The sequence below is a fragment of the Hoplias malabaricus genome, chromosome 3, assembly GCF_029633855.1.
Source record: "Hoplias malabaricus isolate fHopMal1 chromosome 3, fHopMal1.hap1, whole genome shotgun sequence".
In the NCBI taxonomy this organism is placed as follows: domain Eukaryota; kingdom Metazoa; phylum Chordata; class Actinopteri; order Characiformes; family Erythrinidae; genus Hoplias; species Hoplias malabaricus.
Genome location: NC_089802.1, coordinates 58,394,070 through 58,412,003, shown reverse-complemented (window position 1 = coordinate 58,412,003; position 17,934 = coordinate 58,394,070). Strand labels below are relative to the sequence as shown.

Sequence of the window (17,934 nt, the reverse complement as noted above, 5' to 3'; positions counted from 1 at the left end):
AAAAATTGCATGATCATAGATCATATGTCTACATTCTTAGTGTTCTTCTGCTTTAACATGCCAGTTTGAAAATCAATTTACAGTTGCCTATAGAACAGGTGCCTGTAAAAATTAATTAAATAAAAAAGCAAAACTCATACAAAGAGAATACTATATGATACTATAAGATAAGACTGGATGAAAGTTTAAAGAATTGTAATTACACACACGCACACACACACACACACACACACACGCACACTCTTCCCCCATACTCTTCATGGCATTGTGTCCTCTCTTTCTCTTTTTGTGGACATTTCAGGAGTGACACTACGCTCAAACAGCGTGAACCGGAGTGGACGGAGGGCTCGCCGTGTGTCTGCTGGTCTGAGTGAGGACGTGTTAGCCACAGACAGCGGTGTGTTTGAGGCCTGGAGCAGGAGGTTAGAGCAGAGCACTAACTCTCAAAACTTACTCCCACTTCTGCATACTTTCACCCACCATCAGCATTCTGTTAGCATAATTTTACTGGTTTGCAACGTAAGCTTTGGTGACTTTTAAAAATAAAAGTCAGAACCGGTACCCAGTTTCTGATCATTACAGCACATGTAATAATGACTAATTAAACTATTCATTAAGTTAAATTTGTTTTTAAGATTTAAGCATAGGAACAGTAAATTCTTTCCTATTGGCAGTCTTATGATTAATTTGAATTGTTCCTCTCAGTAGGACAGAGGAGGCTGAGGAGGTGATGTTCACTCGGAATGCCATCAGTGCCCTAGAAAACCCTCAGATCCAGCTGGGACTCCTGTAAAGATTTTTCTTTTTTATTTTCTTGCTTTTTCCCTGTTTCCTTTCTCTGTCTTTCCTTTCTTTCCCTCTCTCCCTCTGTTCCCCCTCTTCACCCTTCATAACTCAGTTCTTCTGCTCCATTTTTTTCCTCGCCTTGCCGTCTCTTTTTCTTCTATCTATCCCACTTTTTTCCCCTCTTTTCTTTTTTACATTCTTCCATATCTAGATCTCATTAGACATCACAGAGCAACAAGTATGAATTAAGTCCCATCCTGTAGGAAATCTAGTTTGAAACAGAACACACACATTGTTTATTTTTATTCTCTGAATAGTGGTTGAAGTCCTAAAAAAAATAAATAATAAAACTTAGTAGTTTAGAGAAAAAAATATAATCTGTGTATCACGTTATCATTTATTCTCTTGGTTGAGTATAGAGCAATATCTAGTCCTAAACACTGTAAAATGTTTTGTAGTATTGAGTCTGTGGAGAATGAGTGTTTCTGATCACACTACTTCTTTCTGCAGGTATGATTCAACCTCCTTGTCTCTACTGCTGCATGTGATTCAGATGAAAAATCTGAGCAAGGCCACTGTGAGAGATGGCTTCAAAGTGTACGTCACTTGTTTGCACTTTTCACACAAACATGCACAAGCATGTTTTAAATTATAGCTTTAATAATTTTTTTAAATCACAGGCTAACATGTAAACACTGCCCCACCTAAATGACTGTTTGGGTGTGTATTTGTGCCCCAGATTTGTGAAGGTGAACGTGCTGCCCATAGACTCCAGCCGGCCGTGCACATACTACTGCTGTAAAGCACAAGAGCCTCGCTCAACACTCAGCTTTAATGAAGGCTTCCGGATCCCACTGCCTGCAGGGGCTGTCAGCTCCCACATCCTGCACTTACAGCTCTGTGCTGTGGGATCCCTTGGCCATGAGGAGCCACTGGTGAGACCTAGTTCACACAAACATCCGAGTATACAACACAAAGTCATTCTCCAGCTCTGATGTAACTGATATTACTGAAATTGTAAACATCAGCTGAGTGTTTGCTGTGATGTGGCAGTTTCAAGAGAGCCATCAGATTTTTTCCAATTTTGTTTAAAAGTGGTATTTGAATGAGGGGATTAATCATGGAATTAGCAAGAGCATGTTAAAAACTGGCCTTCAAACCAAACCTACAGTTTGTTCAGACTGTTCAAAGAAAATTAGTTTACAGCATTAAAATTCAAATTGTTAACCATTTGTCAGGCTAAATTAATATGGTAAAACTTGGACCATGTATTTAATTACAGACAATGATTTTATTAAAATAGTAAAAATTAAAGCACAATATAGCTTTTTTTTTTAATCATCTACATTGTTCTGCTCTTGGTTGAGAGTATGATGCATTGTATCAGAGGTAGATAAAATTTGATGTTCATGTGTGTGTCAGGGCTCCACACAGGTGGCAGTGGCAGAATGTGTGGGCAGCACAGAAATGCTGTTCCAGTGGCACTGTGTAAAGCTGCTGCAGCAGCAGACCCCCAGTACTACAGAGAACCACCGGGCAGAGCCCAGCAGCTACTGCCGGCCCAGCAATAGCATGGATGAGGAAGAGGAGGATATAGATCACAGCACAACCCAGGCAATCACACAACTAACTGACGTAATATTCTACATTTTTATTTTTGTAATTTACTGAAATGTATCTCAATCTCCTTTATATTTTTTAACCCATATGTTCCTCTCTTTTTGTGTGTCTACATTATTCTCTCTCACACTGTAGGTATCGGTGCGGTCTCAGCTGGAGGAGATGAAGAGGGGTTTGGATCTGAGCGAGGAGGAGCTGGAAAGGAAAGAAGAGCAGGGAGAAGCTGTGTCTGAGAGGTACTCAAGTACAAACACTCCATTTGTGTGTGGGTAAATATCTTAAATGTCACAACGACACACCTGTAAGTCTCGCATGTGATTTTTATATCTCCACACATTTAAAATACTCTTTAAGGTTAGATATATCATTGCAAACCATAGATTTAGACTGTTCTGTGGTGTGTGCAGGAGTTGGCAGGCAGAGTCTGTGGACAGCGGCTGCAGTAATAGCACAGCATTTGTTCCTCACTGTCCCGAAGGCTTCTGTGGTGAGGGCATCTGTATAACAGCCAGTGGACGCTGTGTCCCCCACACAGACAGATCACTTGTTTTAAAGGTAACTGATTTAATATCTTCAGTTTCCACTTAGGATGGGTGTATGTGCATATAATTCATAATAAGCTAATATATATTATAATGTCTTAGGTGCATCTTATAGTGAAAGTGAATGCTGGCAAATTTTTGGGGGCAGTTGAAAAGCATTTAAAGGAATTGCGGGGAAGGATTAGTGTGTGTGTGTGTTGTTTTTTTTTTTTTTTTTTTTTATTAGATTTGCTTAATTTTTTTAATGGTTCACATCTAATCAATTAGCCAGCGGAATGTTGTTAACAAAATTATACTTTTTTGTTTTAAAATTGAGCGGCACAGTGGTGCAGTAAGCAACCTGGGGTTGTGGGTTTGAGCCCTGGTCTCCAGGTCTTTGAGGAGTTCTCCCAGTGTGGGTTTCCTCCCACGGTCCAAAAACACGTTGTTAGGTGGGCTGGCAACTCAAAGGTGTCCATAGATCCACAAGTGGATGTGAGTGTCTCTCTCCCTGTGAAGGACTGGCGCCCCCTCCAGGGTGTACTCCCACCTTTCGCCCAATGATTCCAGCTAGGCTCCGGACCCACTGCAACCCTAAAATGTATAAGTGATTACAGACAATGAGTTAATAAGTCTTTTAAAATTGATTGTCGGAGTTAACTTCTGCCCAATTTAACTTTTTAAATTAAACAGCCTCCAGCATACTGACTTGATGTGGTTGTGGAAGACCATTTGGTGTATTGTGATGAATTCAGTCGATATATGGTTCAAGTAGCTTTAACAGTTATTAGCAGTGTTATGCCTCTTTAAAACATGAACTCTGGAAAATCTCTAGAGAATCTCCGGAGTATTGAGAGTGGGAAATTTTCAGCATCAGGTGCAGCAGGAAATGAAATTTGTGCTTTATGGGTGGAGCAGCACCTATGCAGCGCTACAGGAGAAACTACAGGAGAACATTTCCAGAACACTCCATTCTCACATGCGCTGACTCTGACTTCAGCAAGACTCTTTACTATGGGGCTTGGAGGGTAATGTTGGGGTAAAGTCCGGGAAAGTCGCGGGTGTTTGCGTTCATTCATACAGCTCCCCGGTAAAGTCTGGGACATTTCTGAATTTAAATTTTAAAATTAACTGCATTTATTGTAATTACTAGTGTACCATGCAGTTTCACATTTGCTTTCGGCTTAAATCCATCACAGACGGATAAATTACATGGATGGCAGTGACGCTGAATCATTTTGACCATCATGTTCAATATTAAAAATATGCTTGTTGTCAGGTAAAAATAACTTTTAAAAAGGATACTGTGACAATGACAAAATGAGGTAAGTGCCTCATGTGTTTGATCTTCCCGTCTTTATTTGGGTAAAAAAAAAATTCGGCATTAAATTTGCACTAATAATTGATTGCTAATGCCCTCAGGTTGACAAAGCAACAAACACAGAGCTGATTCGGATGCAGCCTAAAGAGCGTACAGGTCGTTGGGGCCATGCCCCTCCTTTCCTGCGCAGCAGCACACTGGCACGATCACACACCTTCTCACCTGGAGCCCGCAGCCAGTATGTCTGCAGAGTGAGTGGTGTTCTTTCTAAACAACACGTGCACAATACAGCGTCAGCTGCTGCTGGAACTAACAATCTCTCTCTGTCTCTCTCTCTCTCTCTCTCTCTCTCTCTCTCTCTCTCTCTCTCAATCTCTCACAGCTGTACCGAAGTGACAGTGACAGCTCTACTCTACCAAAGAAGTCACCATTCATCAGAAACACTCTGGAGAGAAGAACACTGAGATACAAACAGGTCTGCAACTGACACTGCAATCATAATACAAGTCATTAGTATCTGTTAATGTGCATATGATCTCTATTTTAATTAAATGTTCGAGTATTAGTTTCTATCTTACAGGTCAAAAATAGTCAAAATAGAGTCAAGCTGTGATATTTTTAAAGCTACATAAGTATTTCACAGTTAAATGATACAGTACATGCTTTTTAATTCATCATATTCCAGTGGTTCCCAAACGTTTTCTGCTTTAGATAAGAATATTTTTGAGCTACTCACCAGGTGCATTTTACACAGACAACAAAAAGTGTCAGCAGCCTCTCGTGTGGTTGTGCTTCCCTCATTATCTAGCTCTGACTCTGGAACAGGCAGGAAGAGAGAGTATGCAGGCATGAACTCTCACACAGGGATATTACTATGGGTTACCGGCCTCATTTATATTACTTGCTGCCGCACTGCTACCTGACCTCACTAAAGTTAGTTTGGCTGAATGTAATCAAGTCTTCACAAACATTTTCCATCTGTAAGTCTTCCTAAAAAAGTAGCAAAAAAGCGAAAACTCCCTATTGACATATTTTTCTTTAAGAAATTTGCGTATTTTTTTACACTGTTTGTGTGTTCCACATGAAGCAGCCTCACCGTTCCTCTTTGGCTGAGCAGCCGACTCGTACCTCTTTGGATCTGGAGCTGGACCTCCAGGCATGCCGGACACGGCAGAGGCAGCTGAGTGAGGAGCTCACCGCACTGCGGGAGCTGAAGTTACGTCTGGAGGAGCCGGCCCCCCGCGGGCCCTCAGAAGTGCCCCACTGGGCTCTTAGGGATGAGCGCCTCCGTAACATCCTGCGTGAGGCCCAGAGACAGGTACTTGACTCAGTGACTTGGACTTAATTATGAAGTTCATGGTTAATTTTTCTTTTTCGTAACTTGATGCTGGACATATAGTACATGATTAATAAAGTCAGGTAATCCTGAAAAAATGAGCACTGTGCACTAAAACATTTTAAGACTTATTTCCACATGTGATGTTTTTTTTTTTTTTTTTGTTTTTTTTTGTTTTTTTTTTAATTATTATTATATAAAAATCTCTCAGGCTAAGCAGAGCAGACAGGAGCAGAGGCAGGAGGAAGCTGCTGAGAGAAGGTTGAGGAAGGCCTCTAAAGAAGTCCTGCAGATGAGAGGCCAGAGCCACAAAGAGCCACTCCCAGTGCAAACCTTCAGGTAGGAAGCAGCTCTTATCAGCTTACAGTAAGATATAATGGAATGGCTGTATATCGCAGCAGAATATTCACATCTTTTAATGAAGTTCTTTATCATGTTCAGTGAAATCATTCATTTTAAACATTTCATTTGATGGTGTTTTAATTGTGTCCTGTGACTAGAGTGATGTGATTAAACCTGGAGTAGGTAATTTTGTTACATTCCTTTAAATAGTCTTTACATCCTGATAGCAATCAGTAAATGTCTGCTGTCTGTCTACTGCATGCCTCTGCCCCCATGCATACATGCTGTATGCTTTAACAATGTCAGAGGAGTGAAGCCACTTGCACTGATTAAAAAAAAAGATAAGCGTGGAAGGAAAGGGCTTTCAAACAAAAAAGACTGGATTAAACCAAAGGGCAAATCAGAGTGATCATTGGTGTAGCTGTAGGGAGTTTTCTTATATATTGTCATATAGGCCTGAGGGAGGTGGATGGTGTTGTCCTCTCTCTGAGTGACATATCAAGCCACGTGCACCTTCTGGTTTTAGATGCGTGCATTTGGAACAAGGGCTGAATATTCAGGGTGGGACACTCTTGGCTGGATTGTTTTCAAAAACTGGCTTACAGTCACTGGTTTCTACATAATCTCCTGCTACGGCTTTAACTCGTCTAATTGAAGATTACTCATGGGCTAACCCCTGACTGTTTACTGTAACAGAGAAAAGATGGCTTTCTTCACAAGACCAAGATTCAACATCCCTTCTCTGCCAGCCGACGATGTGTGACTTCCCTCCTGGACGCCATACTACCAGATATGAAGTATTTGTCTTTTTTATATCCAACCCATGAAGTAATTAGAACAATCATGCAGTTATTACAGCACACAGAACAAAAATAAAGATATTAATATGCGGAAAGCTGTACAAAGTTTGTGTGTGTGTGTGTGGGAACGAGCGTGTGCGTGCCTGTATGTGTATGTGTGTGGTTTTACTAATGCACACGTACACCAATATTTTATGTAATTATTGACATCCTGGCTGATTTTCCCTGAATGTTGAAAAGGGGAAAACGGTTGTTTTTTTAAGAGAACAAATTATCTTTTTACTCCTGTACAATGTACTTCTGAAATTTCATTGTTTGTGCTTACATAAGGCTGGAAGACGGGAACAAAGTCAGTTTAGACAAATTCACTGTACTGTAACTTATTTTATAGTACTTTTCCTTGAAGGAAATAAAAATGCTTCCTGCTTGATGTATTTTATAAAGCTTAAAACAAATAGCACTTACTGTAAGTGTTGAACGTACAGTAGAATGGAATTTTCAGCTGATTTTGTTTCTGTTACCTGATTCTTTAATGTTATTTACTTTAAAATGTCACTTTTTGATTCACTTTTATTACAGTTGTCATTGTCATTTGTGCCATTGTTATATTAAAATTATTAATATTAATTATTACTTGTATTTTCAATATATAGATGACTATATGAAACACTGTTTTCAGATTTTTTTTTAATGGCGTCTGTAGGAACATCTGCAGTGTTACCTCTTTTGTAAAGATAAAACCATTAAACTGTAAAAGTGCAAATTGTTTTGTGATCATTTGCAACACAGTTTTTTTTTAAGATACAGATATCTTTGCTCATTATGAATGAGTTTTAAGAGTGCCAATAATGGCTTATGATCATTAATTCGTTAAGTCAGTGTATTTTTATTGCTGCTGTTGTTGTCTCTGGGCAGAAGAGGGCACTGTCTTCACTGTACATGTCCGTTTGTGTTTCTACTTTGATCATGACCAGGAAGTGTGAAGGGGTGGCCTCTGTCCTTCAGATAGATACAAAGTGATATTGAGTTTAAATTGTGTATATGTAATCTACAGTTAAGTCAGATTTTGTGTGTGTGTGTGTGTGTGTGTGTGTGTGTGTGTGTATATATATATATATATATATAAACAGACATAACAGGGTTGGTAATTTACCCTGCATTCCAGCAAGCTGATTGTGTTATATCTAGCCCCAAAAAGATGAAAACTGGGCTTGTTTGAGTTTGAAAACAGGCAGGAAAATTGCTGCTGTAATCATTAATAATCTTAAAAGCTGCTGAAGCATAAAGACTTAAACCTCCCTCATTAAGGAAATTTCCATGGCAAAGTTTGGCAGCTTATCAAGAAAAACCACACATTAAATGTAATTATCAAATTGCATGGGGTGTTTTTCCTCTGAGATGGCAGAGCACTAAACTGACCCTTTTTAAATGGTAAATATCTACACTCTAGGTTTCCACGATCCTTAACCGCACAGAATTACGAGCGTAAAACACGACCTCCAGTGCTACTGTAATTGTAAAGCTATTGTTTATGGCCTGTCCCACTGAGACTGGAAAAGCTGAGAAATGGTTTTCTGAGAGGTTAATAGAGGGTGATTTTTATTTATTTATTAATTTATTTTATACATTTATTATTATTATTATTATTATTATTTTTTTTAGAAAATATCATGTATTTGTTTTACAGAAGACTGGATGTGCCCTGTGAATCCAGCCTTGCTGGCCTTCTCCATGGAGTGCTGTTCAACATCATGCACTGCACTGAGAGATTTAACTGCAAGTCAGCAGAAGCTGATCAATGGGTCCATTGATCATCTGCTGTATCTTTAACTCTTTTACCACCCTGACTTTCACCAGTTTTTCTCTCACTGGCTCTCGCTTTTTTCTCATCACACATTTCCTCACATTCTGGATTTAAATCTCTCTCTCTCTTCCTCCATTACCCATTTTTCTTTTACCATCGCCTGCCCTCTGCTTTGTTCATGGCTGGTGAACTCACAGCTGCTCAGTTGATTTTATTCAGCAAGGACCCAGTTACTTCAATGAAAACATTATATAGCATCCCCTTGTTGTGCATTTCCTAAATGTGTGTATGTTAGTGATTGCATGAGTTACAATCCAGTTCCATGCTTTGCAACTAAATACCAAGTTTCCCACCAGGAAACGCCACACAAACATCCCTTAGAATCACAGGATGAAGTCAAGTTTTCAGAGTTTTCAGTGCAACATAAACTGGCCTGAGTTGTGATATCACTAGTGTTTTCACCATAGAACTGGAAAATGACAAACAGTCCAACAATGAAGCAATCAGAAAAAATAATACAAATATATGATAAATGTTACACATGTACCGTTAAACTTACAGCTTCTTCTGTTTCAACACCACCGATAAAATGTACCAATACAGATGCTAATAAACTACAATACTGATTTCAACACCCTCATTAAACACTATCATATAAACTTGCTTGTGTGAACAAGTCCCTCCTCAGACAAAATAACTGTCTAACTTTTATTTGAAAGCAACATTACTGTGTCACTGACTGACCATTCATGGTGGTCTACCGACGTTTTCTTTGTCTGCACACTCAGGTCTGTTCACCTTGTGAGACCTTTCTGGGAAAATTTAAGGGGATGTCTATGACTGTAGGAAACAGTAGTTCTCTCTGGTTTCTTTACCTTCAGGAGCTCCACGTCTTTTAAGGTAGAGCAGTATGCTTGAGGGGGAAAAAACTTGTTTGTATGTGGCTGAAGCTTAACTTGTCTGTAAGTTTCACACACTGTTTCAGTTATCCACAAAGATACCTGAGAGCTAGCAAATGATGAAATAATGTCTGAATTAAAAAAAAACAAAACTCTTTTTTTTTATTACAATCATAAGTGCTGCATTTAAGCTCCAAGAGACGTAGCCTCCAAGCCTCACATATTGTATTAACTCTGATGTTCCTTTGAGGCATCTCAATGAGATGATGATGATTTGGGGTTTCAGTAAGGAGGCAGTACCTAAAAGGTCCATTTCATTCTGAGCTCATCACAGAAACTAAAGATGCTATGCTGCTCAAAATCCCTTGCAGTGGCAAGACTGCATGAGTTTGAGAGGTAGATATTCCTAGATTAACAGTTTCCTGGAAAGTGGATTGTTCGTCGTGGGCCAGTTGAATGCTCCTAAGGTCTCCCGATCTGATCCCCTTAGACTTTTACCTTTGGGGTCATCTAAAGGCAATTGTCTATGCTGTGAAGATACGAGATGTGTGCCTGAAACTACGGATACTGGAAGGCTGTGCTAGCATTTCTCCTGCGGTGTTGCTATCAGTGTGTGAAGAGTGGGAGAAGAGGGGTGCGTTGACAATCCAACACAATGGGCAGTACTTTGAACACATTTTATAAGTGGTCAGAAACTTGTAAATAACTCATGAAAGAATAAAGTTAAGTAAAAGTGAATGCTGTGTTTTGCTAACATTAATGAATCAGTCTTCACAGTTAGTCTCACACAATTAGCACAATAAGCATGCCATCACCTAGGGAACCGTAGTTTTGGACAAATAGGCCTAACTGTAACTTAGACATTTGAGAGGGTTTGTGTGAGTAAAAGCTGAATCTTGGAGTCTGATACAATGTTTTGACGTTGTAATTTCTGTCTGTTTTTGTAATTTAGCTTGAGAGCTAGCTATACCTTTCTTCATGCATTTGTTCTGTGGGTGTACAGCACGTCCTGTATTATGAACATCATGCATCTGGTGACAGTCCAAACAAGGCTCGCCTGATCTCGTTAATATAATATATTTGCTGAGATAATTGCCATTTCATTGCAATAAAAATTACTACTGTTTTTCTTTCCTCTTTTAAGTGGATTTTAATAATCTGGATTATCACTTCTGTCTGTGGCAGGTTTTCAATGCATATTTCTAACCACAGCTATGAGGATGGCTGGCTAAAACCAATGGAATTAACTTTTTCCTAGTCAGCAAAGCACTATTGCTGCCACTCCACATTAAACTTGGCCTAAAGATCTAAGCCACATGATATTGATCGTTTTATGCAATATATTTGGTTTAATTCTGGAATTCAAGTCATCATTTCCCTAATAATGGGTTATGGTTTTGCTTGAGCACTGCTCAGGGCCTTGACACTGACAAAGGTATTCACTTATTCATTAGAAAATTTCAGAGCCTTGGATGAGATTTTTACTCTTATACAATTATACCATTAGCTGATAAACCCAAACATTCATTTTCAGACATTGCAGAATCTATAAAAAGGGAAATTTGTGTAAACCTACAGCTGTAGAATATGTATCAAGGTCTGCTGTGGCAAATTAAAGTAACAATATAGCCATCAATGAAGAAACTACATTTGTTTTTGAAAATGTAATTGTCAAAGACTTATTTTGGCCAAAGGAATTTACTGGTGTTTGCAAAAACTTAAAATGGAGTAGACTGAGTACATAATTAAATTGACATTGTTAAGTTATTATGTTCTAGAGGTACACTAAATCTGCATTCACACAGCAGGTGAAAGTGATCGTAATCCAACCTTCTGTCTAAATCTTTATTTTTTTTTATTTTTTCATATATTATCTTTCCATGACATGCTCATGCAGAGATAAAGAATCAGACTGAAGTACTGTAATTTTGAGCTGATGGATTATTGCCAAAGAACATATTTTCCTTTTTAAAAATGATTGTCTTTAAAAAGTTGAGTTTAAATAATGAATTGATAGAATATTTAAAAAAGGAAACTGATTTGGAAAAATCTGTGTTCCATAGGTTGAAAGTACACTATGCGTTATGCGTATGCACTTCATTCAAGTGTGAACTTACACGGTTTCTCTGGCAAACATGGGCTCTTCAAAGTGGAGTACAAGAGCCGACAAAAATCAATTTAATATTTTAGCCGATCCATTTTCACATAGCCTCCATTTAGACAGTAATTTTATAAAACTGATGAAGACATACCCAGAAATGAGTTATACCTAATACAAGTTTCCACTAGTTTGTAAAAGAGTGACATGAAACGGTTAAATAATGCTACAGTTTCAATGGTTTTCAAAGCAAAATTCTTTATTTCCATATAAATATGAAACATCACTGATCTTTGTGATCTTTACTCTCTCTCAATAGGCACTGAGATAAGGCAAACAGGAGGAAATATTGAAACTTTCATAAACTCGGGACATAGCAGTCTATAACCTGTGAAGTATTACTGTCTAGTGACAATGAAATTATACACCAGGCACCGTTTTTACACTTAATCTATAGCAATTTTTTCTAAGTGCCATTTTGGAACCCAGAGGTATGCTTAACACTGAAGTAAGAATTATGTTTTTGAGACTGGCCTTCAGCTTCTACTCACAGACCTCCTCCTCACTTCTACAGTGTCCATGCACCAGGCACCATCAGGAACTGGGAAATTTGGCATCTCTTGCTCTCTTTTTTTAAAGGCGAACTTCAGCCAAAATGAAGATTGTAACCATTGCTACATAGATTGTGAATGTGTCTGTTTACAGACATAGTGTTATATTCTCTGGAGCTTTATTGTCCCATTTTCCATTAAAAGACTAGGAAACCCAATTTCTACTTTAGTTTTGCACTAAAGCCATGAGGGTAATGTTAATGATTCACTTAGCTGTTCTACCTTTTCAGCCTTGAATATTCCATTACTTTTTTCCATTATTTTTTTTCCCCATTATGATATAAGCATGTTTATTTGAGTTTATTTAACATTGATGAAAGTGGGTGAAGCACTATGCTAATATACACTTCCAATATTTCTAAGGTAGCCTTGTAGCAAAAATTAAACCCCAAACACAAAAAAAAAAAAAAAAAAAAAAAAAATCCCTTTGCTGATCCGGCTACTGTGAATGTCTTGTGAAATTATATTTTTTTGACTTAAACATCACTTTCGCACTTAGATCCAGGCCGTTTATTGGAACTAATAAAATTTACTAAGGTGAGTGATGCATTGCACAGGTGCTGTTTAAAATTAATCACTTCTTGTAATTTAGGAACAAAGTCCTATTGATAGTCATAGTGTACTGAGCCTCCCGCCACCTGTTTCTAACCCAAACCATCCAGGGAGACTCCATCCATCTGGAAAATGGCTGCTATCTCTTCCCACACAAACATATTCTTGCCAGACTACTCACCTCCCAGGAAATACCTTCTTGGTATCACAACAATCATAAAAATAAACATGCGTATCTGATTTAATTTATCTTCCAAGGTCAGGCCTGAGTCATCTGGAAGTGATTGGGGAGCTGCTAGACCGTCCGAAGCAGGAGAGAAAGGACAAAAAAAGGAGCAGGGGGATTGAAACTGTTTTCAGTCATTGGGGAGGACTTTTCTAGATGGTTCTGTCTCCAGTGTTGCATGGATGCCTGGAATATGTGAGTAGTAAAGTATTGTTTATCTATTTCTAACTGTTCTATATATGCATGATCCAATTTCTACATTCCTCAGTGCACCTACACACTCACTGTCCATTTTCTCTGGTCCACAAGACAGTGTTTTGCCAAGTCATACCCATATCTTCCTCTTTTTAAATATTGGTCGAAATTGCGTACATGTACATTTTAGGAGACAAGAAATCATTCATTTGCATAAGGAGTGTTGAACCCAAAACAAATTTAAATACAGAATTATACATATATAAAGTGTAGGCTGTCAAATTCTACTAATAAAATCAACAATGAGGATAAATACTGGATAAACACCAAGATTGGTGTTCTATTAATGTGGTCAGTAAATTCAGAATCATTACATAAAATAATGTTACAAGGTTATTTTAAACAATGAAGAAATGCTAATAACTTTTTGAAAACCCAGGGCATTGTAATATCACTCCTTATTTTTTCTTTGGTAATTACCTGGAAATATCTTGCCCTTCCCTGGAAAACATAGCTGGCCTCTGTAAGTAATTGAGAGTGAGAGAAAGATTTGGGCTGATGTTGTCACAAAATCCTGCACTGATCATAAAGCATTAGCATGAGTCAACAGTGCCTGCAGCTCTAGCTTCGGTCATTTCCTTGGGTTGGCTTTGGGAATCATGCATCTGGGTCAAATGTCAGATGGTGTCAGAAACAAAAAACAGATTCTGTTCTCAGAAATCCCTCAGAGTTCTGTCTCAGGAGCATTGCGGTGGAACCACTAAAGCTACTGTGTGTGCACTCTGGAATGAATAGATATTCTCACTGAAGGATGGGGAAGTATTCTGTAATCACCCCTTCTTTCACTGAAAACCACTAAGGGTTACAAACAGGAGCTGATAGTAACATTCACTGTCACATAGAACAGATTAGTCTTTCCTAAATCTCTCTCTCTCTCTCTCCCCCTCTACCCTCTACCCTCTGTGAGCACCAGTGTTTTCACTCTTTGCCGGTAGCACTGTCATAAACCTCTGAGAGCAGCATTAAGGAAGACAAGTGACTTCCCTTTCCAACTTTACTGATGAAACACTCTCTGAGGCTGCACAACTCAAAGCTGCTGTTGATTTAGCTCCACACTCACAAGTGTAAACATTCTGCATGACAAAATTTGGGGACAGCTTGCCTTTTGAATCTTTTTGTGTTGCTTGTAAATTAAGTAAAAAAAAAAAAAAAAGATTTGGCTAAATGGAATTAAGACTGTACCATGTACAGCAAAATCCGTATGTCAGTTTTCATGATTATTTTCTAGACATCCTGTGATTGCTCTGAGATCAAGGTCAACTGATACCAAACAATTTCAGTTCTGCCAACACTTCAAAAAAGTGTCCTCCCATAAATCCACCCTGTCCCCAGCCCATCTCTCTTATTATTTCCACTGAAATTCAGGTCAAGAATGTGACAGACATGCTCGGGTCTTTGATCTGTCTGTGGTCTTTCATGAGGAAACGCTGAGGGCATCTAAGCTCTGGGATCTGTTGTATGGGAACACTGGCTAACACACTGTGGTCAGTGTGCCACTGGGCTGGTCATTAACACTATGGGCACAAAGCTTATTTGTTTCTAGCTAAGTGAATATAAACAGTGCTGATCAAGGGCTATTCAGACTAGACTCAATAGCCCAGGACCTGAAGCTGGGTTTACTTTGTATAGAATTAGATAAACAATAATATTATTATATAAATTATGCATATTTACTATCATGTGTTTGTTTACAAGCTTTAAAGTATAATTATATTGAAAAGGCATGGATGTTGATGAAAATGAATTTTCACTTTCTAAAAATTCACACTTCCATGTCTATAGATTTTCTGAAATGGAAAGGTCATTTATTTTAGAAATATTTTTGTTCAAATTTTAATATATTTTTATATCCAGATAGCAATCAGTAAATTATTATTATTTTTTATTATCAGAGAATTTATCAATGGTGGCACCTGGACTGTAAGAAACCATCCAGTCACTTTCTTTGTTTCAAATTGCTTTGCTTGCTCACCTGGCACTACACACAAACTGTTAGCGAGCATGTGAGCTAGTGAGTTAGTTGGATGGCAGAGAAGCTTGTATTGTTAAACACAGAAAGAAAATAAGAAAACAAGTAGAAAACAGCACACTCTCATGGACACCTCCAGCTGTAGTCAGGCAGTGTGCATATATTTGGCCTTGGAATCCAGGCTGCAGGTAAAGCTGTGGTGTTTTTTTATTACTTAATTTTATTTTATTTTATTTTTTAAATTTATTTTATTTATTTATTTTTGCTTGCTGGTTTCCGCAATTATTTTACATTTATTTTATACTCCAACTAAGGATATAATATTTGTTTGTCCAAAACAGGGGCAGAAACAGGGCTCTTCTAGAAAATATTTATGATATATGTTATACATTTTCTTTGAGGATTTGTTTGCATTTGGATATAATGTAAGGCGCGTTTTACAAAGAAGTCCTACCCTTCAATAAAACCATAGCCAGGTGTCAAGCCAAGAGAGGTATGCACAGTTTAAAAAAAGGCTTATCTTTTTCATTGTTTCTTAAGCCACATGCTGCAAACTTTTTTTATATGATTTTGTCAGATTTTACCAGTGATTTAATTTTTGTTTAGCTTTGGGTAATAATTATCTCTCTTTTCACACAGACAGGAGCCTGGTATTGTTTTAGAGAAAATCATGATAGCCCCAAATTAAAATATTTGGGGAAATGATGAAATGGGGGGAAAAAGTTTCATGTGGATGTGGACTATAACTGCACAGTGGGCACCTCACCTACTGTATATAACTGTCACTATTTATAAAAATATACATATACCATGTACTGGAAATATTTGAAGTTGATAGTGCCCTGGTATAGTATATTGCAGTTATTAATTAAACGTTTCGAAACTAGTCTCAGAGGACCCGTTTTGCCTTTTCTCTCAAACTAATTACATCATTGTGTGGGAACCGTGTGGCCTATCCCTGCCCCTTTGTTCTCTGCCTTCTCTGTCCCACAGAGCTGGGCATCCCAAGAGGCAAACACACCAATGTAATCAGCTTCTACCATATAGCTCAGAGTCAGCACGTTTGTTTACTGAGCTGTAAATCTAGTAGCCAGTACTCCTTCCCAACTCTTCAAACCAATAACACACTTTTACTATCAGAAAATACTTAAGCTTTTATAAGGCATTATGGATGAAATAATGAAGTTGTTCATCTGCCCATATGAAAGGAAAATCCTGTCTATGTACCATCATTCCCTTAATGGCAGTATATGTCTATCTAACTCACGGCTAATGCCGTGGCCTTGAGGTTAGAGAAGCGAGCTTGAGGCCAGAGGGTTGCTGGTTCAATTCCAAGGCACCTAGCCCCCAAAGTTGCTGCCTGGGTGCCCCCTGCTCTGGTTGTGTGTGGGTTCACTGCTCCTAGTGTGTGTGAAGAATTGCTCACTAGTGTGTGTTTGCGTATTCACTACCACAGATGGGTCAAATGCAAAAAAATAAATTTTATATATATATATATATATATATATATAAAATTAACCTTCTCTCTCGCCACCTCCAGGGTGTGTTCCTGCCTTGTGCCCAATGATTCCAGGTAGGCTCTGGACCCACCGCGACCCTGAACTGGATAAGCGGTTACAGATAATGAATAAATTATCCTTCTCACTCTCTCTCTCTTGATTTTATTTAATTTTGTTCATATTTATTATTTTTTTATTTTTATTCTTCTTCGTCTTCGTCTTCTTCTTCTTCTTCTATTTTAAGTATATTTTAATTATTAAAGCTTACCCAGAATCACTGGCTTCAAGACCTGAACAATCGCTGGACAGGACACACTCACATTATGTTGTGTAGGTTACTAATTTGTAGACTGCTGATTATTTTATGCTTAATCATATTAGACTAAGAGCACATCAAATAGAGAGGAATTGATACCTATCAATGTCTTTTCCTGTGTTGATGATAGATGCTGGCTTTACGAGCTTTTTAGAGTTTCAGTTTCTATTTAGCAGCTGGCAAAACACAGAACAGCCAGTGACTTTGACGGATAGCAGTAACTGCCAGACAACCAATATCTGCTGTTTAAGTTCATGAGTGGCAGCTGCCTTTGGACCATTCTCTGACTGTGAGTGGCAGGTTTGACTGATTGGCAGCTAATGCTAACTTAATAGCAACAACCATTAACTGTCAAAGGCTGCTTACAACTACCTGCTCCATCCCTCTACCAGCTGCTAATTGGAAATTTAACATGAGGGGGAGAAAATACATAAATTGGTAAATGTAATAAATGTAAACAAAATCCATTATACCTCAGCTACATTTCATTGTAACATTCAAAACACTATAAAAACCAGAGGTTTCAGAGATCTCATCATGATCCTGACAATAATAAAATCATATTCCAAGTGGCTTTGCGGTATGAACTGAAAGTATGTTTGGATAGTTACAGTAATGAGATTCATGCAATCAAGGCTTCTCTGAGTCAAAACAAAGGGACGGCCAAACCCTACACCCATAAGACAACACATTTCTGCCATCGTGGTTGGGACTGGGGCATTCTGGGTAGTGAGTTCAAATGTGAGGTCAAGCCACAATAAGGGAGGTTCTTTTTTCACCAGTTATGCAGGAATCTAAATTCACTCTTTAGTGTGCTTCGTAAGAGTCTTTAAGAAAGATTTGTTTTTGTGGAGACAATGACATTGCAGTAGGCCAATGTACATCAGTGAACAGCACAAAATATCTTTGATAAACATATATTTTTGTATATGATTTCAGTTGTGTTGTTTATGAAACACTAGTTTTAGAACAGAGAATG

The 17,934-nt window shown here is 38.2% G+C and overlaps 1 protein-coding gene across 4 annotated transcripts in view; it reads left to right on the top strand.

Moving 5' to 3' along the window:
• The window catches only part of wwc3 (WWC family member 3), a 57,173-nt gene extending 49,696 nt beyond the window's left edge, over window positions 1-7,477 (top strand). Inside the window, exons 12-23 of one of the 4 annotated variants that reach the window (XM_066665645.1) lie at window positions 302-422; window positions 709-789; window positions 1,297-1,383; window positions 1,526-1,721; window positions 2,209-2,421; window positions 2,542-2,642; window positions 2,814-2,961; window positions 4,350-4,499; window positions 4,631-4,723; window positions 5,336-5,566; window positions 5,796-5,923; window positions 6,623-7,477. In XM_066665645.1, the coding sequence (XP_066521742.1) occupies window positions 302-422; window positions 709-789; window positions 1,297-1,383; window positions 1,526-1,721; window positions 2,209-2,421; window positions 2,542-2,642; window positions 2,814-2,961; window positions 4,350-4,499; window positions 4,631-4,723; window positions 5,336-5,566; window positions 5,796-5,923; window positions 6,623-6,689 (1,616 nt within the window). In that variant the 3' untranslated portion in view covers window positions 6,690-7,477. Of the gene's footprint in view, window positions 1-301; window positions 423-705; window positions 790-1,296; window positions 1,384-1,525; window positions 1,722-2,208; window positions 2,422-2,541; window positions 2,643-2,813; window positions 2,962-4,349; window positions 4,500-4,630; window positions 4,724-5,335; window positions 5,567-5,795; window positions 5,924-6,622 lie in introns of all 4 variants that reach the window. The other 3 variants (XM_066665647.1, XM_066665646.1, XM_066665644.1) reach the window with 3 other exon arrangements.
• The last annotated feature ends 10,457 nt before the right edge of the window (window positions 7,478-17,934 follow it).